The sequence below is a fragment of the Tubulanus polymorphus genome, chromosome 2 (assembly GCF_964204645.1).
Source record: "Tubulanus polymorphus chromosome 2, tnTubPoly1.2, whole genome shotgun sequence".
NCBI classification, from domain to species: Eukaryota; Metazoa; Nemertea; class Palaeonemertea; order Tubulaniformes; family Tubulanidae; genus Tubulanus; species Tubulanus polymorphus.
The window spans coordinates 15,024,164-15,051,739 of record NC_134026.1 but is presented as its reverse complement, the minus strand read 5'-3'; the positions used below and the strand labels follow the sequence as shown (position 1 = coordinate 15,051,739).

Here is a 27,576-nt window from a genome sequence, read left to right as displayed (position 1 = left end):
ACATGTTGCAGGCATAGTTTAAAATCAAATCATAATTTATTGATTGAATCTACTACAATATATGTATTTATTCAAATATTCAATACAAAGATTAACTCCTTAAATCTATTCCAAATCATAATACGTTATTATCTGTAAATTTACTCAACTAATCGACTCAGCGGATTCTTAAGATGAGTTCTTTAGAACAGACCCATTGTTAAAGCGTGTTCAGTATCATAAAGTTTTAATGCCAAAATGAATGCCCGGTCGAATAAATTCATATTTGTTGATTGTGCGTCCGCGTAAGTTTCAAAGCTGAATCACATTTGACGTTGCATATTATGTTCGAATCTGTCAATGCATTTTATTCTATGTATCGGTATTTACATTTTCTACCTTTCCCGTCACCCTGAATGGATTTGCGGAAAACCCGTTATCGCTGCTTTGCAGCTACATCTTGGATATTAATGTTAAGTTTAGACTATTCAAGACATTTTGTACATCTTTCTATTGTAGCCTACTTATTGATTATTCAATGATGATTCATACATAGACATCCAACTCCATAATAGATTTCTTGAATACATTCACAAATCAATAAATAGCCCCAATTTACTTGTTTCGTTCTGTTCCCTACTAGCTCTTAAAGACATTAATTCAGCCTCGTCTTGATCCATCAATTTCATCTCAAATAATTATCGCTTTGACAAATATGATTTAAAAAGCAAATTCCCTATAATCTTTCAATCATATAACCATACTGACAAACCATACATCAACAACTATAATGGAACTTCTGAATTAACTGATTACCAATTTCACTTATAGTGAAGTATCTACATTTTTAGATTACTTTTGCACATGTTAAGTATATATGTCTTGAATAGATCACATACTGGTATTACTATATGGTGATAGGAATGCTGAATAATATTACTTTTCTAATGCCTCATGTACTGTACATGCTGTAAATATCGTGTCTTTCTCCAGCTCAATGAGCGTTGTACTCTTCGGTACGAAATTAAGATATTAGATTAAATTGAATTTAATAATAATCATTGGATCGACCAGTGTTTCAAATTCTTGAAGAAATCCTTAGACGACAGAATGAAATAGTTTCAATTGAACGGGTTGTGTTTTGGAGGCGGCGTTTCCGGACATGTAGCAGCTAAGTGTGGTAGTCGATTGAAGTGTACAATAAAAGACTGTGACAGATTGCACGTAACCGTACACTCTTAGAACAAATGGTTCTTCGGGGGTTCTTCGAAGAACCTTGGGGTTCTTGGTGAGGCTTTGAGGTGCTTCAACAATATGAAATGTAGATTGGGGTTCTTCGAGACATAAGGGTTCTTATAAGAACCCTAATGTGGTCACAATTGTCAATTAAGAATTAAGTAGACCTGCAACAGGGAATAATTAGTATAGCTGATGAATATAACTGATTTTCTATGTGGTGTAGGTTATATACAAAACATTTTGACTGGAAATTAGAATTGGGTTAACTTTGAAAACAATTTACTATGTATCATCACAATATTTAAAAAATGGTGACCGTGTGCGACAAGGATGCATTTTTAAAATTAATGAACCTTTTTTTTAATTCGTTCTTTAAGATTTAAAAAGTCGTATGTTTAAAATCAGTGGTGAATGCCTTTAACGTGTGATAATAATATGTAGAGATTGAATAACTTGATTTGCTAGTCTGCGACATCGACTGATAATAATATGTAGAGACTGAATAACTTGATTTGCTAGTCTGAGACATCGACTAGGTTTTATGGAGAGACGGCAGAGAAAAGAACAATGCTTTTTAATGCTTTAAAAAAACAATTAAACTCTTCTAAACTCTAGGCGTTTCTGATTTCTGAATGGACTGTGCAGTTTAAAAAGAACTAGTTAATTCAAAGTTCTAATGCAACTCAAAAATGAGAATTGTGTGTATTTTCGGCTCAATTTCTATCAAAACATTCAGTCGAAGTCTTTGTACATTTTTTGTTGAATAAAAACATAGAGTATAGTGGAAATTCAAAGTAACGTAATGCTTTAGGCCTAATAAGTATCATGCTATTGTAGTTTCGTGCCTATAGGCCATGTGTACATGATCAGGCAATTATTCCTTTGTTCATGCAACTAACTGTTGTATAATTATCTGCCACCACGACTCATACAAACTTTGCTCAGTGCATAGTGCATATAGTATATCGACTCGTTCTTTTCGTTGTTTTGTAAGATGAATATCTGGAGCTTGGAAATGTGAATTAATTCTGGTAAGTTGTATTCAATGAATGTATATAACATTTGTGATATTTGAAATATATGAAATATAGGCCATAAAGCCGGAGTGACTCGGAATCAGATCAGCCATAATTATTATTTAAAACTTTCCCATTACTTTTGTATTATAGAAATTGTTCCATGGAAGTTGACCATATTGTGAGACCGCGGTGCAAAATATGTTTTTGAAATCTCGGAACTATGGCGGAAAGAATTATAGAAATGTACGAAGTCTGTACACATGGCAATCGTGTCGCTTCCTTCCTTCGAAGCAGCGAAATTGCAGAAACAGGTTAGTAAATTTTGACTCAATGAGCCTTTATTGTGTGACTGTATTTTGATAGAAGATAATCATTTTCAATCTACATATTCACTGGTTTTCAGATATGATGAGAACAGCAGAGCTTCACGTATTACCAGGGATTTTGAGAGAGGATGCGAAAGACCTGAAAACCATTAAAAAGGTTTGTATTTTTCTGAATCTAATCCCACTGTTAACTTTAACCGTTTGTCTTTTCTACTGATAAATGTATTTGGAACTTATGCATGTAATACAAGAAAGTGTTTAGATTTACTTGCAGTGTGCATTATTGCAAAACATAATCGATTTTATTACACCATTAATTGTTCTCAATATTATTTATATTTCAGGAAATATACGACTACAATCCGGACGCTGCGGTTGAAAGGTTGCGAGGGTGGCAGCGCGTTGAAACAAACATATGTAAGAAGATGGCTTATAGTTAATTGAAAGTGGACAGATTCTTAATAAGCGGAGTGGCCTGCCATAAGTCGGCCTATTATACGTTTAGCATATCATCTTACATGTTATACAACTAACTTTTAAAAAACTTAGATATTCTCAAAACATTTTGTTTTAGACTTAGTGTGGAAAAAATCCCAACCGATTTAAGATACCAAGCGATTAGCGCAATGAAAAAAATTCTCCATCTTTCAATCTTATTGTACATGTAACCAATTAGTGAAACTATTTTTGTATCATTTATTGTAAATATATTTATCATTAATATTTCAATTCATGAGATTTTATAATAAAAAAGGTTTATATGATGTTAATTTTACGCGATTCTTATCATCAGTTTTTTTATCCACATGAGGATTAAGGGAGCAGTCAAACATAACAGAGGATGGACAAATCATGAACAGCTTGAGCAGTCAAAAAATGATTGAGGAACCCTAAAATAAATTACCTTTAAATGGTTCTCCCAAGAACCCTGTCAAGAACCATTTGACAATATTGAAAGGGTTCTAACAAGAACCCTTTATACGAAATGGTTCTTCAAAGAACCTTTACCAGGGGTTCTTCAAGGAACCCTACAAAAAAGGTTCTTTGAAGAACCTTCAGGGGTTCTCCCTGGGAGGCAAGCCCAAGAACCCCTAAAGGTTCTACGGTAGAACCCTTTGTTCTAAGAGTGTATTTCACGTATTTAAGCCCATCAAACAATCAAAAGTTGACAACTTAAACACATTGAGCACCGACAGAGAGAACCAACCCAACAGATCATCGGACGCTTTCAGCCTTATTCCGACTTCAACTACCACCGATCACGAGGTTGCTGGTTCTACTTGTACCACTGCTGTCATCCCGGTGATGGTTTCACACGTCAACAGTGGCGAGGAACTAATCGTGTACGCATCTTTAGAAACTCGGTAGCAGCATGACCCTTTGATCTAGTCGATTGATCCATGTGTTGGGATGCAATGGGCGACAGCGCACACTAGACATTGGAACTACGTCATCTCCTCAAGGCTATAATTTGGTGACGTCGTATAAGGATTACAGATTCTTAAAGGGTGGCACGCCGATGCGGCTACCTACAACGTATTCAATAGAAAGTATCCCTGTTGGAAAGGACCGTTTTCCTGTAAAAAGTGACATCGAGAAATGGCCTCAACTCGTAGATGTCGAACTGAATGAAGTGAATGCTGACATAATGCTCCTGCTGGGAAATAATGTGCCCGACGCGTACTTACTCGTTGATATTAGAACGGGTCCAGATGGAAACCCGCATGCCGTGAAAACAAGGTTGGGTTGGCTTTTATAGAATCTCGCTCACGCTGGCTCTGCCAACGTCTCTGCACGAACCCGGCATGTGGTCAACAACGTGCAGCTTTTAGTTGAACTGGTTCAGAAGACTGTAGATATCGATATCCCGGAATGACTTACTGATGACAAGCAACAGTTGTCGGTAGAGGACAAGTTGTTCCTAAGAGATTTGACCTCTAATGTTAAGAAAGTTGATGGAAAATATGAGCTGCTGTGTATGCCATTCAAATCAGAGGAAACAATGTTGCCACCAAATAAATCAGCTGCTCTGAAACGTTTGTCATCTGTAAGAAGAAAAATGGACGGTGATTGTAAGTATGCCGACGACTACACTACATTCATGAACAAGCTGCTTGAAAAGGGTTATGCAAAACGAGTCCTCGAATTTGAGTTCATGGTGTCAACTTGTTGGTGTATCCCTCACCACGGTGTTTACCATCCTCGGAAGAACGAAATTCGAGTGGTCTTCGATTGTTCGGCGCGTTGCTCTGGAGTAAGCCTGAACGATACATTGCTACCTACTCCCAACCTCACTAATGACTTGTTTGGCGTGTTGTTACGGTTCAAGGAAAGGTTAGCATTCACGGCTGATATTGAAGCCATGTATTACCACTGCAGCGTACCGCGTACCGGAACAGAGAGACTCCTTGCGTTTTTGGTGGTTTCCAAACGGTGACACTACTCAAGACAGCAAGAAACGCATCCCCAATTAAGTACAGTCTGCTGATCTACTGATGACGATGATCTGGGAGCGGCAGCTTTGTGTCGCGGAGTAATTGAACTGTGCAAGGAGGGTGGATTTCGTCTGCACGATGTGATTAGTAATAGCATAGTGGTCATTAAGAATTTGCCTAAGGATTCCCGCCCAGAATCAATAACCGATGTTACATTGGAGCATGAATTACCTACAGAAAATGCTTTTGGAATACAGTGGAACGTACAACGTGATACCTCGAGTTTCTAGTTTCACTCAAGGAAAGCGCGTACACTCGTCGTGGAATCTTGGCATTCGTCGAATCAATATACGACCCATTAGGCTTATTGTCTGCTAAACTCTTACTGCAGGAGTTAAGTCGATCTCGACTTGGCTGGGATAATGAAATTAATGACGTGCAAAAAAAGAAAATGGGATCAATGGAAACGTGGCATTAAGATTTTGGAGAAGTTAGAATTGCCAAGATGTATCAAGCCCGAAATCGCCGGTGGCTCGTGGAAATACGAATTACATCACTTTGCTGACGCTAGCGAGAGGCAATATGGTGTCGTAACATATCTTCGGTCAACAAATATGGGCAAGCTACAAGTCGTATAGTGGTGTCCAAGCCTAGAATGTGTCCCTGGAAAAAGATTACAGTTCTACGTTTGGAGCTTACCGCTGCCAAGTTAGCTGTCCAACAAAACAAAATGATTGTCGAAAACATGACTTTGCCCATTGACAAGATTGTATACTTGACCGACAGTCAGAATGCGTTACATTACATTTCAAACACGAGCGCCAGGTACCAGACAATTGTGGCGAACAGAGTCAACTTCATTAGAAGTGGCAGCAGTCCAGAAATATGGCGCCATGTCCCGACGGAATTAAACCCAGCCGGCGATGCTTCACGTGGTCTTCAGAACGTTAGTAATAGGGAATATGTTAGTCTAGATCAAAGGTCGAATGGTCGAGTGAGTAAAAAATGAAATAATGCTTCAAATCACTACTTCCAGTTGGTATGTTGAAATCATACATTTATTTAAGAAAAAAATTATCAAATTGATAAATATTTAATATCTTAGAAATATTAAACTTTTATATGTTTCAAATCAAATAACAATTAAACTTACTACCTAACAGTTATTCATTAACTAATTTCTCCATGCTTTAACTACTATATATTTGAAACATACAGCTTAATCTTATTTCAATATATATTTATTATTATTTTCATAATTGATATGTTTAATTGTCTGATAATGCTTTGATTTATGTGATTTCAAATATTTACCTCCGCAATAACAATACACTTTTTCATTAGGATTGAATTTTCTAAATTCATCATTTAAGTTACATTGAGTTCCTGTATCTTTGAATGATTTTTCATTATCTAATTCACATTGAATTCCAATATTTGATGAATTTTCATTATAGATAATTTGTTTATTATCAAAATTGAAATAATATAATTGTCTTTTTTCAATTCTTAAGTTAATCAAATCATTATTATTTTTGAAAGTATTATATCACTTTTTCTTTCATTGAAAGGAGTTTTAAGAATATTTATTATGTTTTCATCTAAAGTTCCTTTAAAATTTAAAACTGTATTGAACATTTTAGGATTTTTTACACCATTATCAAACGTATCAATTAGTTCAGTAATTAAATATGTTTCATTTGATGATATTTGATTAATCATAGTAATGTTATCAATTTTATAATACCTTGCGGACACTAAATTTGTTGCTGAAATATAATTTCTAATGTTAAACTGTGAAAATAATTTATTGGCTTCATTGATTTCGATATTGAAGTTGGGTTCTTCTTCTTCCTTCTTCATTTTAATAACAAAACTTATATTAAAACTCATTCAAATATAAATATTCAATGTTAAAATATGAATTATTTCAATCACACTCTGCTCACACTTTTTATGTTTAAAAATTGATTTCAATTCTAACAACTCGTTAATTAATCATTACTTTTTCTCGCATTTTTTTATGTTTGCACTTTACTCACACTTTTTATATTGAAAATTGATATTTTATTATTCGAAATCTATATTTGATCTTATTTTTCTAGATTATTATGCTAACACTTTACTCACACTTTTAAAATATGAATATTTTAAGAGTAATAGGTAATATGTTGTTCTAGATTAAAGGTTGAGAGGTTGAGTGGGTAGAAAATGAAAAATAAATTCGAGTGTGCGAGAATTTATTTTTCATTTTTTACTCACTCGACCTTTCCATCTTTGATCTAGAGCAACATATTCCCTATTACTAACGTTACAGAATGTTTGGAAAATTCTCGATGGTTCACCGGCCAACCAATTTTGGCTTATAATGAAGCTACCTGGCCCTCAGTCAAAGTAAACCGAGAACTGCCTTCTGCAGACCTAGAGGTTAAACCAGCAATTATATTAACGTGAACGGAAGTACGGAAAATCATGACCCTATTATGAAATATCGTAAATCGATATAGTTTGCTGATCAGTTTAAAGCAGGCAGTTGCTTTGATACGTGTCGGTTTGAAACGGTCTTCCAGTTCGCAAAATTTTGACGTGGCAAAATCTAAGCAAGTGACTAAGGAACAGTTCGATGCGGCAGAAATAGTTAGTATTTCCAAGGTCAGGGCTTCAAAGAAGAAACTTCATCGATCAACAACGGTCAGCAGGTCAAGAAAACCAGTCCATTGGTTCGCCTGGATCCCATTATTCGAGACGCGGGTGATTGAACATGTCTTGGTTGCCAGATTCTGCAAAACATCAAGTTATTGTTCCCAAAACATTGTATCTGCTTTTAAAGGCACGTGTGTCGGACACGTGGGGGCGAAAATTATGGTTGTGGAAGTAAGAAAAAAATATTGGGTGCTACATGCAGGTCTGGTGTCACGAACGGTCAGCTCCAAGTGCGTCGATTGTCGAAAGTATTATGGAAAGGCATCGAGTCAGAAGATGGCCAGTCTGCCTGCTGAACGTCTTACCCCGGAGAAGCCATGCTTTTTTTCACACAGGAATGGATTATTTTGGCCCATTCGAGATCAAGCGAGGCCCTGTTATATACAAAAGATACGGAGTGTTGTTTACATGCCTCGCCAGTCGAGCTGTTTATTTAGAAGTAGCTCACTCGCTCGATACTGATTCCTGTGTTTAAGCGGTAAGACGATTTATGGTGCGTAGAGGTGGTGTTGAGCACATTAGGCCTGATAACGGTTCGAACCTTGTTGGGGCAAATTAAAGCGTGGCGTTTAACCCTTGAACAGTGATGCAATGAAGTTGTTCTTAGCAAGCGCAGTGTATCATGGGATTTTAATCCACCAAGCGGGTCCTACTTCGGAGGCGTTTGAAAACTCATGATCCGGTCGGTCCGAAAAGTACTTGACTCGCTCCAAAGACAAGACAACAACTTGTCCGATGAGGATCTGTTAACTTTGTTTTGCGAGGCGAAGCGCATCGTGAATAGTCGATCGTTAACAGAGGTGTCCGAAGACCCGTCAGATCCATTACCGATTACTCCAAATCATCTGTTGGCTGCTAATTCACAAAGTGAATTTCCTATAGGTACCTTTGATCCCAAGGATGTGTATTCTAGAAGGCGATGGCGTCAAGTCCAGTACCTCACAGATTTTTTTTTGGAGACGGTGGTCAACTGAATACTTGCCAATATTACAAGAGCGTACTAAATGGTATCGTAAGCGACGCAACGTGACAGTGGATGATGTTGTTTTGATCGTTGACAACAAGATTAGAAATTATTGGGTATTAGGAAGTGTAGATTCCGTTGAATCTGATTTAGAAGGTCTAGTTCGAATATGTCAGAACCAAGAGTGGCACTTTTCGGCGCCTGGTAGACAAGTTGTGTGTTCGAGTAGAAGCTGAAGACAAGTAAACTAGATTGCTAGTATCATATTCAGTATTAATTGATCTATTAAAAGTAGCATTAAAGTAGTATTAAAGCATTAACCCCTTAATTCCTTACCACAGTATAATCTACCAATGCTTCAAGGCCCATACTTTTTGTTATAGGTAAAACGTAGTAATAACATTATGTAATCGGTTTTAAGCAAGTTAGGTTATTCGTATCAGAATTTGGGTGAGATATGGGGTTTCAGTTGGTCAGGTATCGCATACAGTGCATATCGTATGACAGGTAGGTTCTTTAGTTAAAGGTTGAGAGTCGAAAAGTATTCTTTTTAGTTTCCTGTTATCGGAGTCCTAATAAAGGGGGGAGGATGTTAAGTTTGCAGCCATGAACGATGTTTTGTTGTGGTAGTTGCATTGCATACTAAACGGCGGTTCGTGTCGATAGTTAACAATAGCATGTTTTAGCACGGAAGTATGTCTTTTCTTTGTCTACGTGGAAACTTTCAGGAAGTACTTAGAACATATATTTGTATCAGTACTGCATATTAAATAGGACATACAGTTGGTAGGTTAATCGAAATATCGTAAATTTTTATATCCGTGTGTAATTCAACACTAACAATGTTGTGTTTTTATATATTGTTTGCAGTTAATTGCAAAATAAACGGAAGAAACATAGATGCAGACAGCAGTATTATTATTGGCTTGGATTCTTTGGTACCTGGAACTCCACTCAAAGAAACACCCTAGTTTCTCATCAGATTTTTTTCTGGAAAGTGACGAGGGCTGGCGGATTTTATTTATATTGCTTTTTTAAATAAAAAGGTGAAATAAAAAGCTCAACCCGAGACTTATAGAACGGACGCGGGAGGGATGTTTTTCTTTACCAATTCCAAACGAATACCAGTAATGCAAGTAGCACATTAGAACAAAACTTTATTTAGAAATAAGTAGCTCCCCAAAAACTAGAAAATCAAGCCATATCGATTCATTTATTCGAAACTGAGACAATCATTTTCGCTATTTTCACGCTGCCTGCCTGCCTGCCTACCTGCCTCGCAGTCAACAACCACTTCCATTAGGCGAGTGAAGGATTTTCAGATGCCAATCAAGATGGTCGTCGTGTGGCGTCTATTTGATTCATTTAAGCAATTTCCATGCATTGACTTGGAAATCAATTTGATCATCAAACTTGCTTAATCAGCTGATTATATTCTCTTCTGATATCATCTGATGGCCATCCGTTGGCACGATTGGATTATAGAACAAATCATATTTGGCTTTTTCCTAGTGATCTAATGGAATGAATTATTTTCTTCTTGTAAGGTTATGTTAGGTTATGTCACGGTATTTAATCATGCCCCCCATACTGGTAACCAAATCAAGCTTTAGCTAATTTTTGGCGAACCGTAGGTTTGCCTATGCAAACGGTCTGATGAAGCAGTTTTCATTGAAAATGAATAGAGTACCGGTGTGTCAACAAGGCACAAACATTGGCTGTTGAATTGATTGTGTTGATTTTTAGTTTCATAGTTTGGCTAAATGAGTTCTCGGGCCCACAAAAATTTCATAGTAATCGAGTTATTTTTAGGGGACTTATTCTTGAAAAACACGCAAAACCCTGCTTTTTAGCACTAAGTAATGGCACGTTTTTATATATGACAATTTTCATGCTTGCAATTGAAATATATAAATGTTCAATCCTTCCTGGAAGTGTCGCCGTGTTTAGTTCGACTGATCTCAATGTACTTTTCGACCTACAGGCCCTCACTTTATAAACCCCCTAAATTCCCTCTATTTATTTGAGTTGACCTTGTAACCTGAGTTACAATGAATGTGATTAGCTGTTTGTGGGATATACGGGAAATTCCGGGAATTTCGGCGCCTCTGATGTAATTGGGAAAGCCCATTGGGAAAGCCTAATGTGAAAACCAAGACAAAATGGCGAACATTTTATTCGATAAGGTATCATACGTTTGCTTATAATTTGTTCGTTGACACGAACATAAGCGAGTACGCTATTCAATTCAGTTGCAATTCTCAACTAGCAAGTATGACGATACCAATGACAGGGTTCCTAGTGGGTCTTCCAAGTCATTTAAGAAAAAAATCATAGCCGGTATTTTTTCTATTTCTAGAAAAGAAAGTCCGTATATGTTGTATATTTTTGACATTTTGTGGATGGAGGTATTCTGACTTGTGAAATTGCAGTCAATCTAATACTGCGTCGCTAGTACATTTGTATATATGCGCGTCAGCAGTCAGCCGGGTGTGTGCGAATATAGGTTACAGTATATGGCTGTGGGTGTTAGTAATCACCTGAGCAAGTCTATATGAGCGAGTCTATATATAGCACAGTGACTCGGCAATATACACAGAACTCTAACACATCCGCAGGCGCATATATTGTCAGCCTCACATCTTCAATCCAAATTAATTTATATTTAGAATAATATTTTTGACAATATATGCACTAAATGATTTAATGGTGAGCCACAGGGCCATTGGACCTTTATATATCCGTTTCAATCTGCAAAACCAGAGAGGTTTTACTCAACCCAGGGGTACGTTGCATTGAATAATGAATTTGTCAACGCGGGAAGCATGGCCATTGCCGATGGATTAATGATATTTCTTCCTGACTCCAATTTCGACAATATCAGTACTCGGAGATAATCTGCACAGGGCTGAGTTTCTATCTGCGCGATTGAAAACTGGGCTCAACTGAGGTATAGGGGATAATTAGTTCCTTGGGCGATGCACATGAATTTATTACTACGCACGAGTTCTTCATAGTTTTTACATAGTTTTACAGTTCTATAGGTAATGAGCTCGACGATTCGACAGTTCGACGGTTCGATAGTAAATAAGGAGCGCAAATAAGTTCGTTATAGCTTTACAATTCGACAGTTTGACGGTTCGACGATTCGACAGTATATAAGGAATCCATCCCCTATATATCTCCTGTGTTGTGCCGGGATCTTCCCCTGCATAGTTTTTCCCGGATCTTCCCTTGTATAGTTGTGCTGGGATCTTCCTCTGTATAGTTGTGCCGGGATCTCCCCTGTAAAGATATGCCGAGATCCTATCCTGTGTTCTGGCGGGATCTTCTGCTATATAGATATGCCGGCATCTTCATATATATCATCGAATCGTCGAACTGCCGAACCGTCGATAGTCAAACCATCAAACTGTCGAACCGTCAAAAACAAACGCTGTAAATATTTCGTTATAGGGACGAAGAGAGCATAGATTTGTGATGATTCTGGTTGAGAATACTACAAAATACTTTGAAACTCGTTCGAATGCATCGTCATCAATTTGTCATATTGCAATTGGCTGATCACTTGTCAATAAGTGCAGATGTTGAAAATTTCGTCTACTTTCGTATCATATCATTTTCGAATTATTTTAGTGGATATCGTTACAATCACACTCACCGGATAGAGAAATGTATTCACCGAATCCTCTCCAATCTCATTGCCAGCAATACATGTGTACACACCCATATTCTCTTCCCAGGAAATTGCCCGGATCAAAAGGTCACCATTTGGCAGTAACTAAAAAAAATGTGATAGCCACAATGATTTGAGGTTCACACTCACTCGGCCAATCCATTTTGTAAAATATATGTTAATCATAGTTTGTTCCCGTAAAAAACTTAGTTTTTGCATTGTTTAAGAACAGTAACCAAACGCTTAAAATACTATGTTTTATCCGTATGGGACTAAAGTGATTTAAACGAGACGTAACCGATTTTTCCAGTATGAGTTTATCTCTCCTTGTAGAATGGCAAATAGTAAGACTTAATTATTTCGACTTTGACAGCAAACAAAACTGTTCAGTGATTCTCTTTTCAGGGCTTTTAACCCGCTAGAACATTCTGGCTAATTATTCATCTAGATTTATGTTTGGTACTCTGTCCAATGGTTCCAGTATCAAATTTCACATTACGAAAATCCGCTGAGAGCATTTGATTTTGGTGCAAAGCCATTGAAATAGACAGCCCGGGTAATAAGCTGTCACTTAAAACTGAGTTATATGTAGTTCAAATGTCTGAAATGCGCAGTCCAAATCTAATTCCACAATATACGAATTACATCCATTCCCCGGCGATTGCACTGGTACCAGGGAATATGATAGGAAATATGTTCATGCTGGTGGAGTAGCAATTTCAAAGAAGTCCCGGCTCAACGCCTGAACAGGTATAAAAGTAAATCTGCGCAGGTTGAGTACATAGCACGTATACATCCATGAGTAGGGACCTGTTTTAATGTCGACAATTCTGGCGATTTGAAATTGCCAACCTTTGTTCTTGTCGACAATTCCGACGACTTAAAATTCCCGACCTATTATAATTGTCGACAATTTCGACGATTTAAAATTGCCGACTCAACTTGCCAATAATTCCGACGATTTAATATTGCCAACTTAACTTTTCGACAATTCCAACGACTTAAAGTTGGAGGTGCACGTGAATTACTCCGATATAAAGTTGATGGGATCGTAGGGCCGCGTGTGCGTAAATTACCCTGGTATAAAAGTGTCGGGATCGTCGGGCTGGCTGTATGGGGGATTACTCTTCAATGTATAAAGTGGCCTGTATCGAGGGGCCGCGTGCGTGGGTTAGCCTGATATGAAGTGGCCTGAATCAAGGGGTCGTGCGTGCGTGCGTGTGTGTGGATTATACTGATATCAAGTGGCTTGGTTCAAGGGACGCGTGTGTATGTGGATTTTCCATAAAAATTGGCTAGGATGAAGGGATGTGATTCCCCGTATATTACCCGTTTTAGATACTAAGTGGATGGGATGGAGGAGCCGTGTCTTTGCTTGACAATTAATATTCCCTTCTAAATTGTAAATAGTCGGAATTGTCGACACGTGTAATTGGTCGGCTATTTGAAACTGAACCACTTAGTTCATTATGAACGTTCATTCTCCATGATGTAATTATATTGGCCTATTATGGAGTTTCGGATCCCGATGAACATCATTCAGTCAAGCGAATTCACGAATTGGCTGCATCCAATTCAATACTGACCTGGTAATTAGATTGGCCGGTGCCAATTAATTTTCGTTGTGGGTCCAACCATACAAAATGAGGTGCAGGATAGCCAGATGCTCGGCAATGCAGTTGGACCACTGCACTTTCTCGTTCAACTTGATCACTTGTCCACGTATATATTCTAGCTGGTGACCCTAAAATGTGAATGTCGGCCTATAGCAGTCGAAATATGTTTGAATTCGAACCAATTCAAGGTTTTTATCGTGTTTTGGTGAAATAAAGCCAACGTACATGCATGTACATACAGGCATTTACGTGTAGTATATCTCGAGATGTCTGCCTATGTCCTTTGCCTTCATAACTTGCATTAAGGACGCTTAAACGGTTATAACGATACGCACTCGAATCACGCACGCTCATCTTACTCTGGGGGAATTGCGAAAACCAGAAAGATTGAATGTCTTTATCATTTGCTAAAAAAGTTGATTATCTTTGACCAGTCGTGAATATTTATTGCTTGGTTTCTTCATTTGACCATGAATGTATATACGTATCTGATATTCAACACTGTTTACTTGGTAGGGATTTGATATAACGTCGTCGTGGTTGGACCGTTTGAAATATAGTAGTAATGTAGTTAAGATTTAGGCAAATTTGAATTTTTCACATTAGGGATCTTTGTATGGCTTCAGACGATTCCCATTGACATGCGATGGGAGTAAAACGTTATCAGAGATTCTTCGTAATTGATAAGCCCCTTTGCTAGCTATTGACTGAATGAAATAGGGACCTACGCATTTTTTACATAGTTTTGGCGATTTTCCTTTCTTAACTTTCATGACTTTTAGCCAAACGCGATCAGTAATCTGAAACTGAGGTTTTGATGCCTTTTTATCGAACTGAGTTTTATACTTATTTTGAGCTCTTTTAATATTCTCGTTAGCGATATTTAGTGATATGACAAGCTGCCTTAATATATGCGATAAGTATGCCTTATGATCAGTAGCTAACGAATGCGTGGAATCAAAGCCGTGTCTATTGGTAGACGCATTTCATGACCACATAACATGTGGTAAGGGCTAAAACCTGAACCTTCAGTTGAGGGAAGTAATTGGGAAATGTGGGTTTCAGACCAGAGGGCGAGAGGGCGACACACCACTCATCACCACAAGTAATTTTTTTTCTTACTTATCAACACAAGTATTTTTTTTTCTCACTCATCACCACAAGTAATTTTTTTCCCTAATAAATGGGAGAGAGTGAACAACATTCAGAAAAAATTGATGTTAAGGAAAATAAATATTGTTGTACATATTGTCAAAAATACATTGATAAATCTCATAAAGCACGACATGAAAAAACTGCAAATCATACAAAAGATGTTATAGATTTTGAAACTCCAGAAAATTCCAATGAAAGAAAAGAAAAATTAGAAAATATGAATGTGGATGAAATAAAATGTGAAGTTTGTAATGAATTTATAGCAAAGAGGAATTATAAAAGACATCTCGAATCATAAAAACACAAACAAAATTTAAGTAATAATGTTTTAGGAACAGATTATTTTGATGATAAACCTCAACAATTAAAAAAACTGAAGCTTCAAAAACTGAATCTATTTCAAATTAACCTTACAAGGAAAATGTTAGAAATTATATCGATTCACTAGAAATAAAAGATACAATTGAAATTTTAGAAACATTACGCAGTAAAATTGGACCCGCAGCTATTATATTTAGATTCTTTTAAGGAGCAACAATAGAAGATTATAGTAAATTTATTGAAATCATGGAAAGAATACTAGATTTGGTAACAGATGTTGAATATCCAAAAATTAGTATTTCTGGAAAAGTAAGTTTTATCAAATCAGAAGAAAAAATGGATTATAATATTCAAACACACTCTGAAGAAATAATTTCAAAAACACAAATAAAGGGAGAAATCAGAAAAAATATTTAATGAATTTAAACGTCAAATTGAGGACAGATATTTTGAGGGTTCTGGTTTAACATTGAATGAAATTATATTTTTAGATTTGAATATTTATAATACAAAAAGGAATAAAGCATCAAAAAGCAAAACAATGTTTAAAAATGATTCAAACTTTACAACAGAAAAGGATATTAAAGTAACAAGTTATATCAAATTACCATTTACAACAAAAGCAGTAATAAATGTTCAAAATGAAGACAATAAATGTTTTATGGTCAATTATTAGTTGCTTACATCCAACAGAAGATATTACGCATAGATTTAGAATAACAAATTACCGGAAATATGAAACATTATATAAAATTGATCAATATCCTGTAACTATAAAAATGATACCTAAAATAGAAAAAGTTAATAATTTAAAAATTAATGTATTCGAATTAATGCCATTACCAGAGACAAAAGGTGAAAATATTAAAGATTATACATTAGAAGCTTTATATTTAACAGAATATTATGATGATGAAAATGTTATAGATTTGTTATATTACAAAAAAGATGAAAATGAACATTATATGTGGTTAAAACAAATTGATTTATTCTTTAGAACAGAAAGTGATCATCATCGTAAAATTTATCTATGTAGAAAATGTTTACCTAAATTTATGACTGAGAATGCGTTACTAAAACATAAAGAATTATGTGATATTAAAGATTTTTGTAAATTAATAATGCCAACAAAAAAAGATTGTAAGTTGAAATTTACTAATCATAAATTTAAAAATATTTTTCCATTAGTAATTCATGGGCATTTTGAATCGTTGAATAAAGAATTAACTGATCAAGACAGAAAAGAAATATATAACAAAAAGCAATTTTTAAAATCAATAGATAAAGGAAATGAACTAAATGAAGATATAATTCAAGACCCACCAATTATAAATACAATTTTTAAAGTTCATCAAAGAGCTGCTGCTTATGGAATTTATATGAAATCAAATTATCCTGAATTATATGAAAGTCAATATATTTCTTTTAGAGGTGAAGATTTAGTTAATGATTTTTGTAACAAAATAATTGAATTAGAAAGTGATTTTGCACAATTATTAAACAAAAATAAAAGAATAGTTATGACAAAAGAAGATGAAATTGATTTTAATTATGCAACTCATTGTTGTTACTGTGAAAAACGTTTTTATTCATTTGATAAAAAAGTTAGAGATCATGATCATTTAAATTCAAAATATCGTGGAGCTGCTCATGAAGAATGCAATTTACAAGCTAAGAAAGTTAATTTCGTAGCAATATTATTTCATAATTTATCAGGCTATGATACCCATCTATTTATAAAACAATTATCAGGAAAATTGGGCGCAATTAATCAAGAAATAGAAGAATATAATGCTATGAATGAAGCAAATGTAAGAAAATATGATTTTAAACTATTAGCCAAGACATCTAAAAATTGTTTTTCATTTCAATTTGGTTGCATTAGATTTTTAGATCCTTATAGATTTCTAGCAAGTTCATTAGATAATATAGCAAAAAGTTTAGTTGATTATGATTTTATAATAACTCGACATTATTATCCAAATGAACAAGATTTTAAATTATTGAGATATAAAGGCGCAATTCCTTATTCATTTTATAAAACACATGATGATTTTAATGTAACAGAATTATTAAAAGAACAATTGTATGATCAATTAAAAGGAGTATGTGAAAGATGAAGTTTTTAATAGAACATTAGATATTTGGAATCACCTTAAGATAAAAAATCATGGTGAATTAGTAGATTTATACTTAAAATCAGATGTTATGATATTGGCTGACATATTTGAAAATTATAGAGAAGTTAATTTGAATCATTTTAATGTTGATCCCTGTTATTGTTATTCAAGTCCTGGTTTAACCTGGCAATGTGGGTTAAAATATACAAATGTAGAATTAGATTTATTAAAAGAACCAGACATGGTTTTATTATTTGAAAAATCAATTAGAGGTGGAATTAGTGGTGATATGGGAGACATTTTAAAGCAAATGATTAATATAAATTAGTATATATTGACGCCGATAATTTATATGGTTGGGTAATGATGCAACCTCAACCGTACACAAATTTTATATTAACAGAAATTGAAAATGATGATAAAACTAATTGGGAAAGCGCAATTATGAGTTTAGAAGATGAAGCACAATTGGTTATTTCTTTGTAGTTCATTTAGAATATCCTGATAACATAAAGTTTTAAACAAGAAACTTACCAAATTGCCCAGAACATTTAGCCGTAGATGATAGTTATTTAAGATCATGTTTTTACAGAAAAATTAATACTTACTCCAAATAATAAATATAATTATATTGTTCATTATAGAATGTTAAAACTTTATCTAAAACAAGGAATGAAATTAAATAAAGTACATAGATATATTGAATTTAATCGAAGTGGTTAGAAAAATATATAGATTTTAATACTCAACAGAGAACCATATCTAAAACAGATTTTGAAAAAGATTTCTTCAAATTAATGAATGATAGTTTTTATGGAAAAACATGTAAAAATATTAGCAATAGAAATGATATTGAATTAGTAAATAATTCTGAACGATTTAGACATTTACAATCAAGTCCTAGACATTTAGGAAATAAAAGATTTGAAGATTATTTAACCGCGGTAAAATTAAAAAAAACGTCAATGAAATTTAATAAACCTATATTCATTGGTTCAACTGTTTTAGAAATACCAAAATTATTAATGTATGATTTTTATTATAATGTTTTACAACCACTTTTTGGGGAAAAACATATTGAAGTATTATATTTTGATTCTGTTACAGCTGACACCCCAATATTATTAAAATGTAATGATAGAATGTTGATAGGAAGAATTTCAGAAATAATTCCAAAGCAAAATGAACGTTATATTTCATATGGTAAAAAGGAATCAATACAAATAAATGGATTAATGGATGTTTGGACAAGAAATATATGGAAAAAATTAAAGAATATTATTAGGCATAAAACAAATTAGAAAATCTATAGAGTTAGAACTAAATTAGGGTTTGTAGATATTGCAGAAGATCATAGTTTAATTAAACGAAATGGTGATGAAATAAAACCAACTGATATAAAAATTGGAGATGAATTATTACATAAAAGATTTTTCCAAAGAATGAATCATATGTCATTTGATTAAATAATTGATAATATTTATAATATTGAACCCGAAATATTAGAAGAAAAAGAATATTTTATCAATGGATTTGTTATGGGAGATGGTTCGGCAGGTGTGTATAATTATGTTTGGGGTAATAAATATTGTTGGTATTTATGCAATCAACATTTGAAATTATTAGAAAGAATAAAGAAATACTGTGAAGAAGTTTATTCGCACAAAGTTTTTAAAATCATAGATCATCACAATGTTATAGAATACATGTGAATAATCCTAAGGATTTTGCTATAAAATATAATGATGAATTCTATATTCATACAATAGTGAAAAGTAATACTTCAACCAAAGAAAAGATAGTACCAGATTATGTATTAAATGCAGAATATAATCTTAGAAAATGGTTCTTCATTGGATTCTACGCAGCAGATGGTACTAAAAAATTTACGAGTTCTCTAGTAATAACATTTGCGCAAAAAGGAAAATGTGCAATAAGTGGGCTAAATATCCTACGTAATTCATTAGGATTTAATATGAATATTGAATTAATTAAATCTAAACCAAATTGTTTTAATTTAAGGCATACAGAAAAAGATTTAACTGTAGAAGTTAGAGATTTATTTGAAATATATAACCCAACAGATTATGTTTATGATTTATCAACTGAAGATGGAACATTCAATTCTGGGTTCCCATTAATCCAAAAAATACCGATTCGTACATACTAAAAATCAAGACAAATGACATTACAAAAGACTTAAAAACATTAAAACATCATTTTGATTTTATTAATTATCCAAAAGATCGTGAATTATTTAGCAATGACAATAAAAAGCAGCCTGGTAAGTTTAAAGATGAATTAGGGGGTGATGAAATGATTGAATTTGTTGGGATAAGAAGTAAAATGTATAGTTATAGAACAAAAGATCATGAAGCTAAAAAGTTAAAAGGAATAACAAAACATGTGGTTGACAAACATATAGAATTTTAAGATTATATAAAGTGTTTATACAACTCAATTGTAATGAAACACAAAATGAATTGTTTAAGATCAGAAGATCACGAGATGTACATTAATGAAGTTGAAAAAACTAGTTTAAATCCATTCGACGATAAGAGATATATTTTGGATGATGGAATAAAAACATTACCTTATGGCCATTAAACCATAAAATCAAGATCATCATACTCGAAATAACTACTGGTTTCTTCATTTTGATTTAATTGTTTAGGTTCTTCCATTTAATTTTTCCATTTAAATAAAGTTCTATATTATTCCACATTTCATGTAGCTTGCTTTGTTTCTTTTTGTTCGTTAATTCATCAAATGGAATTATAATATCTATGTTAAAAAAATTTACAACCTTATTCAAACAGAATTCATAATTAATTGAATCTGTTATTCTATTATCCACATAATATCTTAATATTTTTTTGAATGTTTCTTTTATATTTTCCATATCTTCTTCTGTTAATTTAGGTTTTTTATAATAATCGTTAAATAATAGATATAAATACATTTTCATTTCTCGGTATTCGAAAAACGCCTAATGAAAAACACCGAGTCGGAAAACGTATAACGCCTAATTCATAGTAACATCCAAGAAATTGACCTAAATCCCTACGTGAACTATGTACGCAACGCTACATAGTTCACGTCAGAGTGCGTGGAGCCCCGCCTGTTCCATCTTCGTTTCTACTGTCTTTGGTTACACAGGCTTATCTGTGTTATTATTTCATATTAGGACAGAGTATTATGATAATAAAAGACATCATATTTTTTATATGGAACGTATAGTTTATTATATTTTGTTCAAGGAAGTTCAGGGGCTGGACATTATTTAGTCTCTCATTGGTTCGGTAGGTTCACATTAGCGTGGTTGTGAAAAGTTTGGAGGATAATTTGCTACTTTATCAGTCTTTGTGTGCGTTGTACCATATTTATGCATTCCAGTTTCAAAATTCAAGAAAGCCGGTTTATAACCGCGGCGTTTGTTTTCGCGTTATCATAGAAGTGTAAACTGTCTCAGTTTACACTTCTATGGCGTTATGTAATTAATTGCTTGCACGGCGGACATTCTATAATCATCCTATAATGTAGTTTATAAGAGTAGTAGTGTCGTTTCGTGAAGCGTAAAACACATGTATTTTCAAACTGTTCCGTTGATGAGTTGGATTGTGAGTCTCAGTAGATGGTGCAATTACGAAATTAGGTCATTTTCTAGGAATAAGGCGTTATGCGTTTTCCGATTCGGTGTATTTCATTAGGCGTTTTTCGAGTACCGTTCTTTTCTTGTGTGTTAAATGTTGACGGAATAATTGTTTTTATAATATCTTTTTTAGTTATTTCACCATTTTTATTAGGCCAGCCGTAGGCTGAGCCTATTACTATACAAATGGAGCGAATTTAAATGACATGGTTTCCACACAAAAGGCTCTTTTGCTTGCCAAGTGAGGGCATATTCGAACAAATCACGTATTTAAGCGTAATCCATTCTCGGAATCGAAGCGAGCAGAATTTTGAAATAGGGTCTCATAAAAATGTTTTCTGCATTTTTCACGAAAGTTAAATCGGGAAAATTTCAATTTTTATCAGCCAATCAGGAAGTTGTGTCTTCCCTGTGATTGGTTTATCTGAAAATATCAGCAGCTGTTCACGTGAATTATCGCGATTTCATTACTGGCGCTTTTGCGCATGACGTCATGTATCAACACGCGACAATACTTCCGCGTTCGCTACGTTTTCGCTGATTGGCCCATTTACTGGGAAATTCCACAGAAGCCTAATGTGGTTTGTTACAAGCGCTGTGATTGGCCCGACCCGATTCTGGCATGGCTTTAGCTTAGTGGGTTCGAATCCCTTGACGGGTGAAGATGATGGATCCTATCAATATCTATTGAAACAAATAAGTTTCCCGGTTGGGCAGCCGCGGATATCTACCGGAAGTGTTCCGGTTCGATACTTCGAGGTTTCTTTGAATTTTGGAGTGATATTGAAATCCGGTAAATACCAGCGGTAGATTGTGAAAACCCATTGCATGATATTTGTATTACTTAATCAACGAAAAGCGTCGGGGCCGCGCCAGGAGTTTTCGTGATTCAAGTAGCGCAATAGCCTACTTCTTCGTGTTCGTCCACCTCAATTCTCACTCCGCCGATCTTTGAATCGGCTCTGTCCCCGTCGGCGCTGTGATTGCACTTTCGTACCACCAAACTTTTCTATTTCTATATCAGGGAGGTCTGGAGAATAAAAAAGTCAAAATTTGGATATCACGTAGGCCTGATTTCATCGAATAAGTCGACCATGGTCGTTACGTTTCCGTACTTATTACCACCTAAAACCGTCTGAACAATTTTGTCACAACCAACATTTCGTTTACAGAAATCAGGTGTTCACGTGAATCCGCGGTATCGTCTACTGTTTTACTTCCGGGTTTTATTTTATGATTTAAAATTGTATTTCAAGATCGATTTCTATGAAATCTTTAGTTGATTTGGTGTTTGGGAGGAATTTTTATTTGCTCTACAGAAAATTCATCCTTGACAATCGCGCAAGGTTCGCGAAAAAAAGGTTTTACCAAATCGGGTGTATGACCTTGATATGCTAATTAGCCATGTGCCCGAATTGCAAATTCAATCAAATTTTATTCTGCCAAAAAATGTTAAATACAATTCGCTTTCCGAGAGTTAATGGTATGCTGCATGGAACAAAGTTGTTTTGAGATGGGTCTTGAAGCTATTGAGGTCGAGAGATAACCATCTAGATAGTTCGTGAGAGTTCCAAAGTTTTGAAGACGCTTCAAGGTAATGTCTTGATATTTGTTTTATACGTGTATCTACCCTAGACACATCTTCAGGCCAAAAACTGGCCCTGTCAGATTCAAGATGGCCGACTGGCAGCCATTGTTGTTCGCCAAAATCAGCACTTTTTACACATTTTTGAAGTTTTCGAGGGAAATTTTGAAGACACTTTTATCAATAAGCTTGATCAGTCGTATATATTTGTATCCCCCGAGGGCCCATCGGCATGAGAAAAATTGAGTCGATCGGACTCAAGATGGCCGTACTGTGACCTTTTTTGTTCCCAAAAATGTCAATTTTGGCCTGAATTCTGAGTACTGTAGCTTTCTAATGGTGCGCCATGTTTCATTGCAATTTGTAATGGGTATTCTTTGGAAAGGGATCTTTTATATCCGAGAGGGTATTTTTGACCAGGCAATTATGACGCACTTGGCAGCCATCTTGGGGTCATCAGTACTCATTCGTAGGTGGAAAAAAAGTTTTTCCACATCATAATTGATACTTAAGCATATTTTGCTACTATAATCAATTGGAAAGTTGTAGCTCATGACATGTTCTATGATCGAGGTGAGTTTCAAGCTCATTGGTTTTTTTTATGGCCACCAGGGGGCGTTGAACAATACAATAACTTAGTATTTCTATATTACATTCGTTCCTGCTGTCTGTGTTAACACACGATTTTACTATGTAAATGATATTGAGCAGGGAGTGTATATTGATAAATATAACCCACAGATTACATCATTTATATAAAGCAAATCTGACAGGCTGGCCATTGTGCCCCTTGGGGCTCTTGTTTTCTATCATTTTCATTTTTTCAAGCCATTGCTTATATTCTGGAGTATGATCTTCCATAGAAAATATCTTAAAAATTTCATCTAGATATTTTAATTTTGGTTCCAGAAGAATATCTCAGTAATACGGAATATGTTGTTTCAAGCCAAAGGTCGAACGGTCGAGTTCATTAAAAACAAAACATTAAAAGTAATTCAAAACTATAATATATTTTCATAACCGTGTGCATTTAATATTAAAACTAAATATTTATTCTAAGATATCAATAATTTAAAAAGCATATTGTATTAAATCAATTGGTCGCTCCACTTCGCTACCGCTCCGCTCCACGACCAATTGATTTATTTACAATACACACATTCATATAATCAAATATATTCAAATAATAATAATTATTCTATTATTCAACTGAAATACACACGGTTATGAAAATATATTATAGTTTTAAATTACTTTTAATATTTGTTATTAATGAACTCGACCATTCAACCTTTAACCTGAAACAACATATTCCCTATTACTCTAAAAATATTCATATATATGAGTAAAATATAAATGAATAACTTCTAAAATCAATTTTAATAAAAAATTTAGTATTAAAATGGAAGCAAATAAGTACTACTGTCCAACATGTAATATCAATATAGATAAATCCCAAAAAGCAAGACAAAATAAAACTAAAACACATTTAGAGAATACATTGAAACTAGAATATAAAGATGATATATTAGAAACTAAATTAGACGAATTAAAAGAATGAAAAAGAAACATACAAATGTGATACATGTTATCAATCATTCAGTGATAAAAGATATTATAAAGAACATTTAAAATCTAAAAGTCATATTAGAAATAAGAATAATGAGTGAAATAATATAAAAAGTAACGAGTAATTAACGAGTGAAATAATTCATATTTAAAACAGTGAATATTTATATTTATGTGCGTTAAATTCTTATTTTTTTAACATAAAAAGTAACGAGTAATTAACGAGTGAGATAATTTATGTTTAAAACATTGAATATTTATATTTGAATGAGTTTAAAAAAAATTTTGTTATAAAAAGTAACGAGTAATTAACGAGTGAAATAATTCATGTTTAAAACATTGAATATTTATATTTATATGCGTTAAATTTTTTTTTATGTTTAAAAGTAACGAGTAATTAACGAGTTGATGAAAATATCAATTTTAATAAAAAAAAACTATTTATGAATATGAATGAACAGATACTACATTTCAAAGATATCGATTTAAATGAATTAGAAAAATATTTTACAATCAAAAATTTCATTCCTATTAAAGATTTGATTAAAACTGTGCGTCTTCGTTTTCAAGTAAAAAATATTACTGAATTAGTGTTTAAAAATCATTATCTAATGATAGAGTTATCGAATGATAAAGATAAAATCTTATTCAATACAATAATTCCAAAATTCACAACATTTGATGGAATAGATAAACATTTAATAATTACAGATGAAATGCAATCACTTTTTAATGATGAAAGTACATTATTAAATCATAAAACATTATTTTTACACTTACGTTATTGCCCATTCAGAGAATGCTATGTTATGTTTTTCAGATTACAAGAAAAGAGATTTATCCCTGACATTCCAAATGAAAAATCATATAAAGATGTTGGAATTCAATGTAATTTAAATAATGAAATTGTTGCGCCTAAATATAATCCTAATGAAAGCGTTTTATGTAATTGTGGAAAATATTATACTCGAAGCAATAAATCACACCATCTTAAATCAAAATATCATAACACATATTAAAGATAAAAACTAATAACATAACCGATGATTTAAAAACATTAAAACATCATTTTGATTTCAGTAACTATCCTAAAGATCATGATATGTTTAGCATGAAACGATAAATTGTTTGACAGTTGAAATGATAAATTGTTTGACAGTTGAAATGATAAATTGTTTGACAGTTGAAATGTTAAATTGTTTGACAGTTGAAATGATAAATTGTTTGGCAGTTGAAATGATAAATTGTTTGATAGTTGAAATGATAAGACAGTTGAAATGATGAATTGTTTGACAGTTGAAATGATAAATTGTTTGACAGTTGAAATGATAAATTTATGGCAGTTGAAATGATAAATTGTTTGGCAGTTGAAATGATGAATTTTTTGACAGTTGAAATGATAAATTGTTTGACAGTTGAAATGATAAATTGTTTGACTGTTGAAATGATAAGACAGTTGAAATGATAAATTGTTTGGCAGTTGAAATGTTAAATTGTTTGACAGTTGAAATGATAAATTTTTTGACAGTTGAAATGATAAATTGTTTGACAGTTGAAATGATAAATTGTTTGACAGTTGAAATGATAAATTGTTTGACAGTTGAAATGATAAGACAGTTGAAAGGATAAATTGTTTGACAGTTGAAATGTTAAATTGTTTGACAGTTGAAATGTAAAATTGTTTGACAGTTGAAATGATAAATTGTTTGACAGTTGAAATGATAAATTGTTTGACAGTTGAAATGATAAATTGTTTGACAGTTGAAATGATAAATTGTTTGACAGTTGAAATGATAAATTGTTTGACAGTTGAAATGATAAATTGTTTGACAGTTGAAATGTTAAATTGTTTGACAGTTGAAATGTTAAATTGTTTGGCTGTAAATTTAATTGTTATTTGATTTAATCATTTAAAAGTTTAATATCTTTAAAATGATTATAAAATATTTAATTAAAAACTAGCAAATATTTTATAAACTGTTTAATTTTTCTCTTAAATAAATGGATGGTTTCATCCCAACTGGGAAAAGTGATTTGAAACATTATTTAGTAGCAGGTGGATTAATATTGGCTGCGCTTTTCTTTTATTATGAAAATATTAGTAAGGATTTGATTAATGAAAATATAAAATTGAGCAAGAAATTAAAGAAGTTAAATGGAAACAATCACAGAAAGAATAACAATAAAAAAGTTAATGATTTAAATGATTTGGATGATTAAAACAGCATCTTTTAATTTCATATATTTTGGCTATAAAAATGAGTGAAAATATATTAAACTTATTACATCTAATATATAAAAATCAACAGAATATTAAATCAATTATTATGCTTACAGGTTTATTTTCATTCTCAGTTTATACTATAAAACAGTTGTTAGAATTCTATGATTGCTGTAAAATTAGATACACTGAATTAATAGAAAATATGAATTATATTTCAGATAGATTGAATAATATTAAATGCTGTGAAATATGCAATAAAAGATATAAAAATAAAAAGAGTTTAAAAACTCATAAATATATTCATGAACTTGATGAAAAATTATATGATTCAAAATAAGAAATCAACTGTTAAATTAGCTGAAAATATAAAATATATTAGTTGAAATGTATGAAAATAAAAGTTAATAAAAAGGGGGGTTGAGGTATCAATGTATTAGATACCCTATTAGATACCCTAATACCATGTATTAAATACGTATCAAATACGTATTAATGGTATTAAATACCTATTAATGGTATTAAATACATATTATGCTTTATTTCTGAAAATGAAGTAACATAAGTAATTTATGTTTTAATTCATTCAAGTATGATATTGTAAATTCTTTACATTTGACTAGGATAATACAAGAGTGATATTAGTTAGTTGGCTTATTCAATAAGAGAAACAATGAAATAATACAAGAGTGATACTAACAGTTAAAGTTATTGAATTTCTTGTTAAATCTATTTGAATTCTAGTCAATTCTTGTTAACCAATAGCGCGAATAGAAATCAAAAAGATTTAAATAAAAAAACAATAAGTTACTTTATCTAATACTAACTTATTTAACTTATTGTTTTTTTATTTAAAACTTTTTGATTTCTATTGGTATTGGCTACTAGGAACTCACGTACGGCGTTAGTGGGGAACTCACGTACGGTTAACCTGTGGAGATCACCGTACAGGCACGTACGGGTAACAACTACGTACCTAAATGGTATTGGCTACTA

At 33.1% G+C, this 27,576-nt stretch overlaps 1 protein-coding gene across 1 annotated transcript in view; it reads right to left on the bottom strand.

The window, feature by feature from the left end:
- Nucleotides 1–11,999: 11,999 nt before the first annotated feature.
- The window catches only part of LOC141898949 (neural/ectodermal development factor IMP-L2-like), a 43,255-nt gene continuing 27,678 nt past the window's right edge, over nucleotides 12,000–27,576 (bottom strand). The window contains exons 3-5 of the mRNA XM_074785103.1: nucleotides 13,928–14,085; nucleotides 12,327–12,446; nucleotides 12,000–12,164 (exon numbers count right to left, since the gene is read on the bottom strand). Coding sequence (XP_074641204.1) covers nucleotides 12,000–12,164; nucleotides 12,327–12,446; nucleotides 13,928–14,085 — 443 coding nt within the window. The remainder of the gene's footprint in view (nucleotides 12,165–12,326; nucleotides 12,447–13,927; nucleotides 14,086–27,576) is intronic.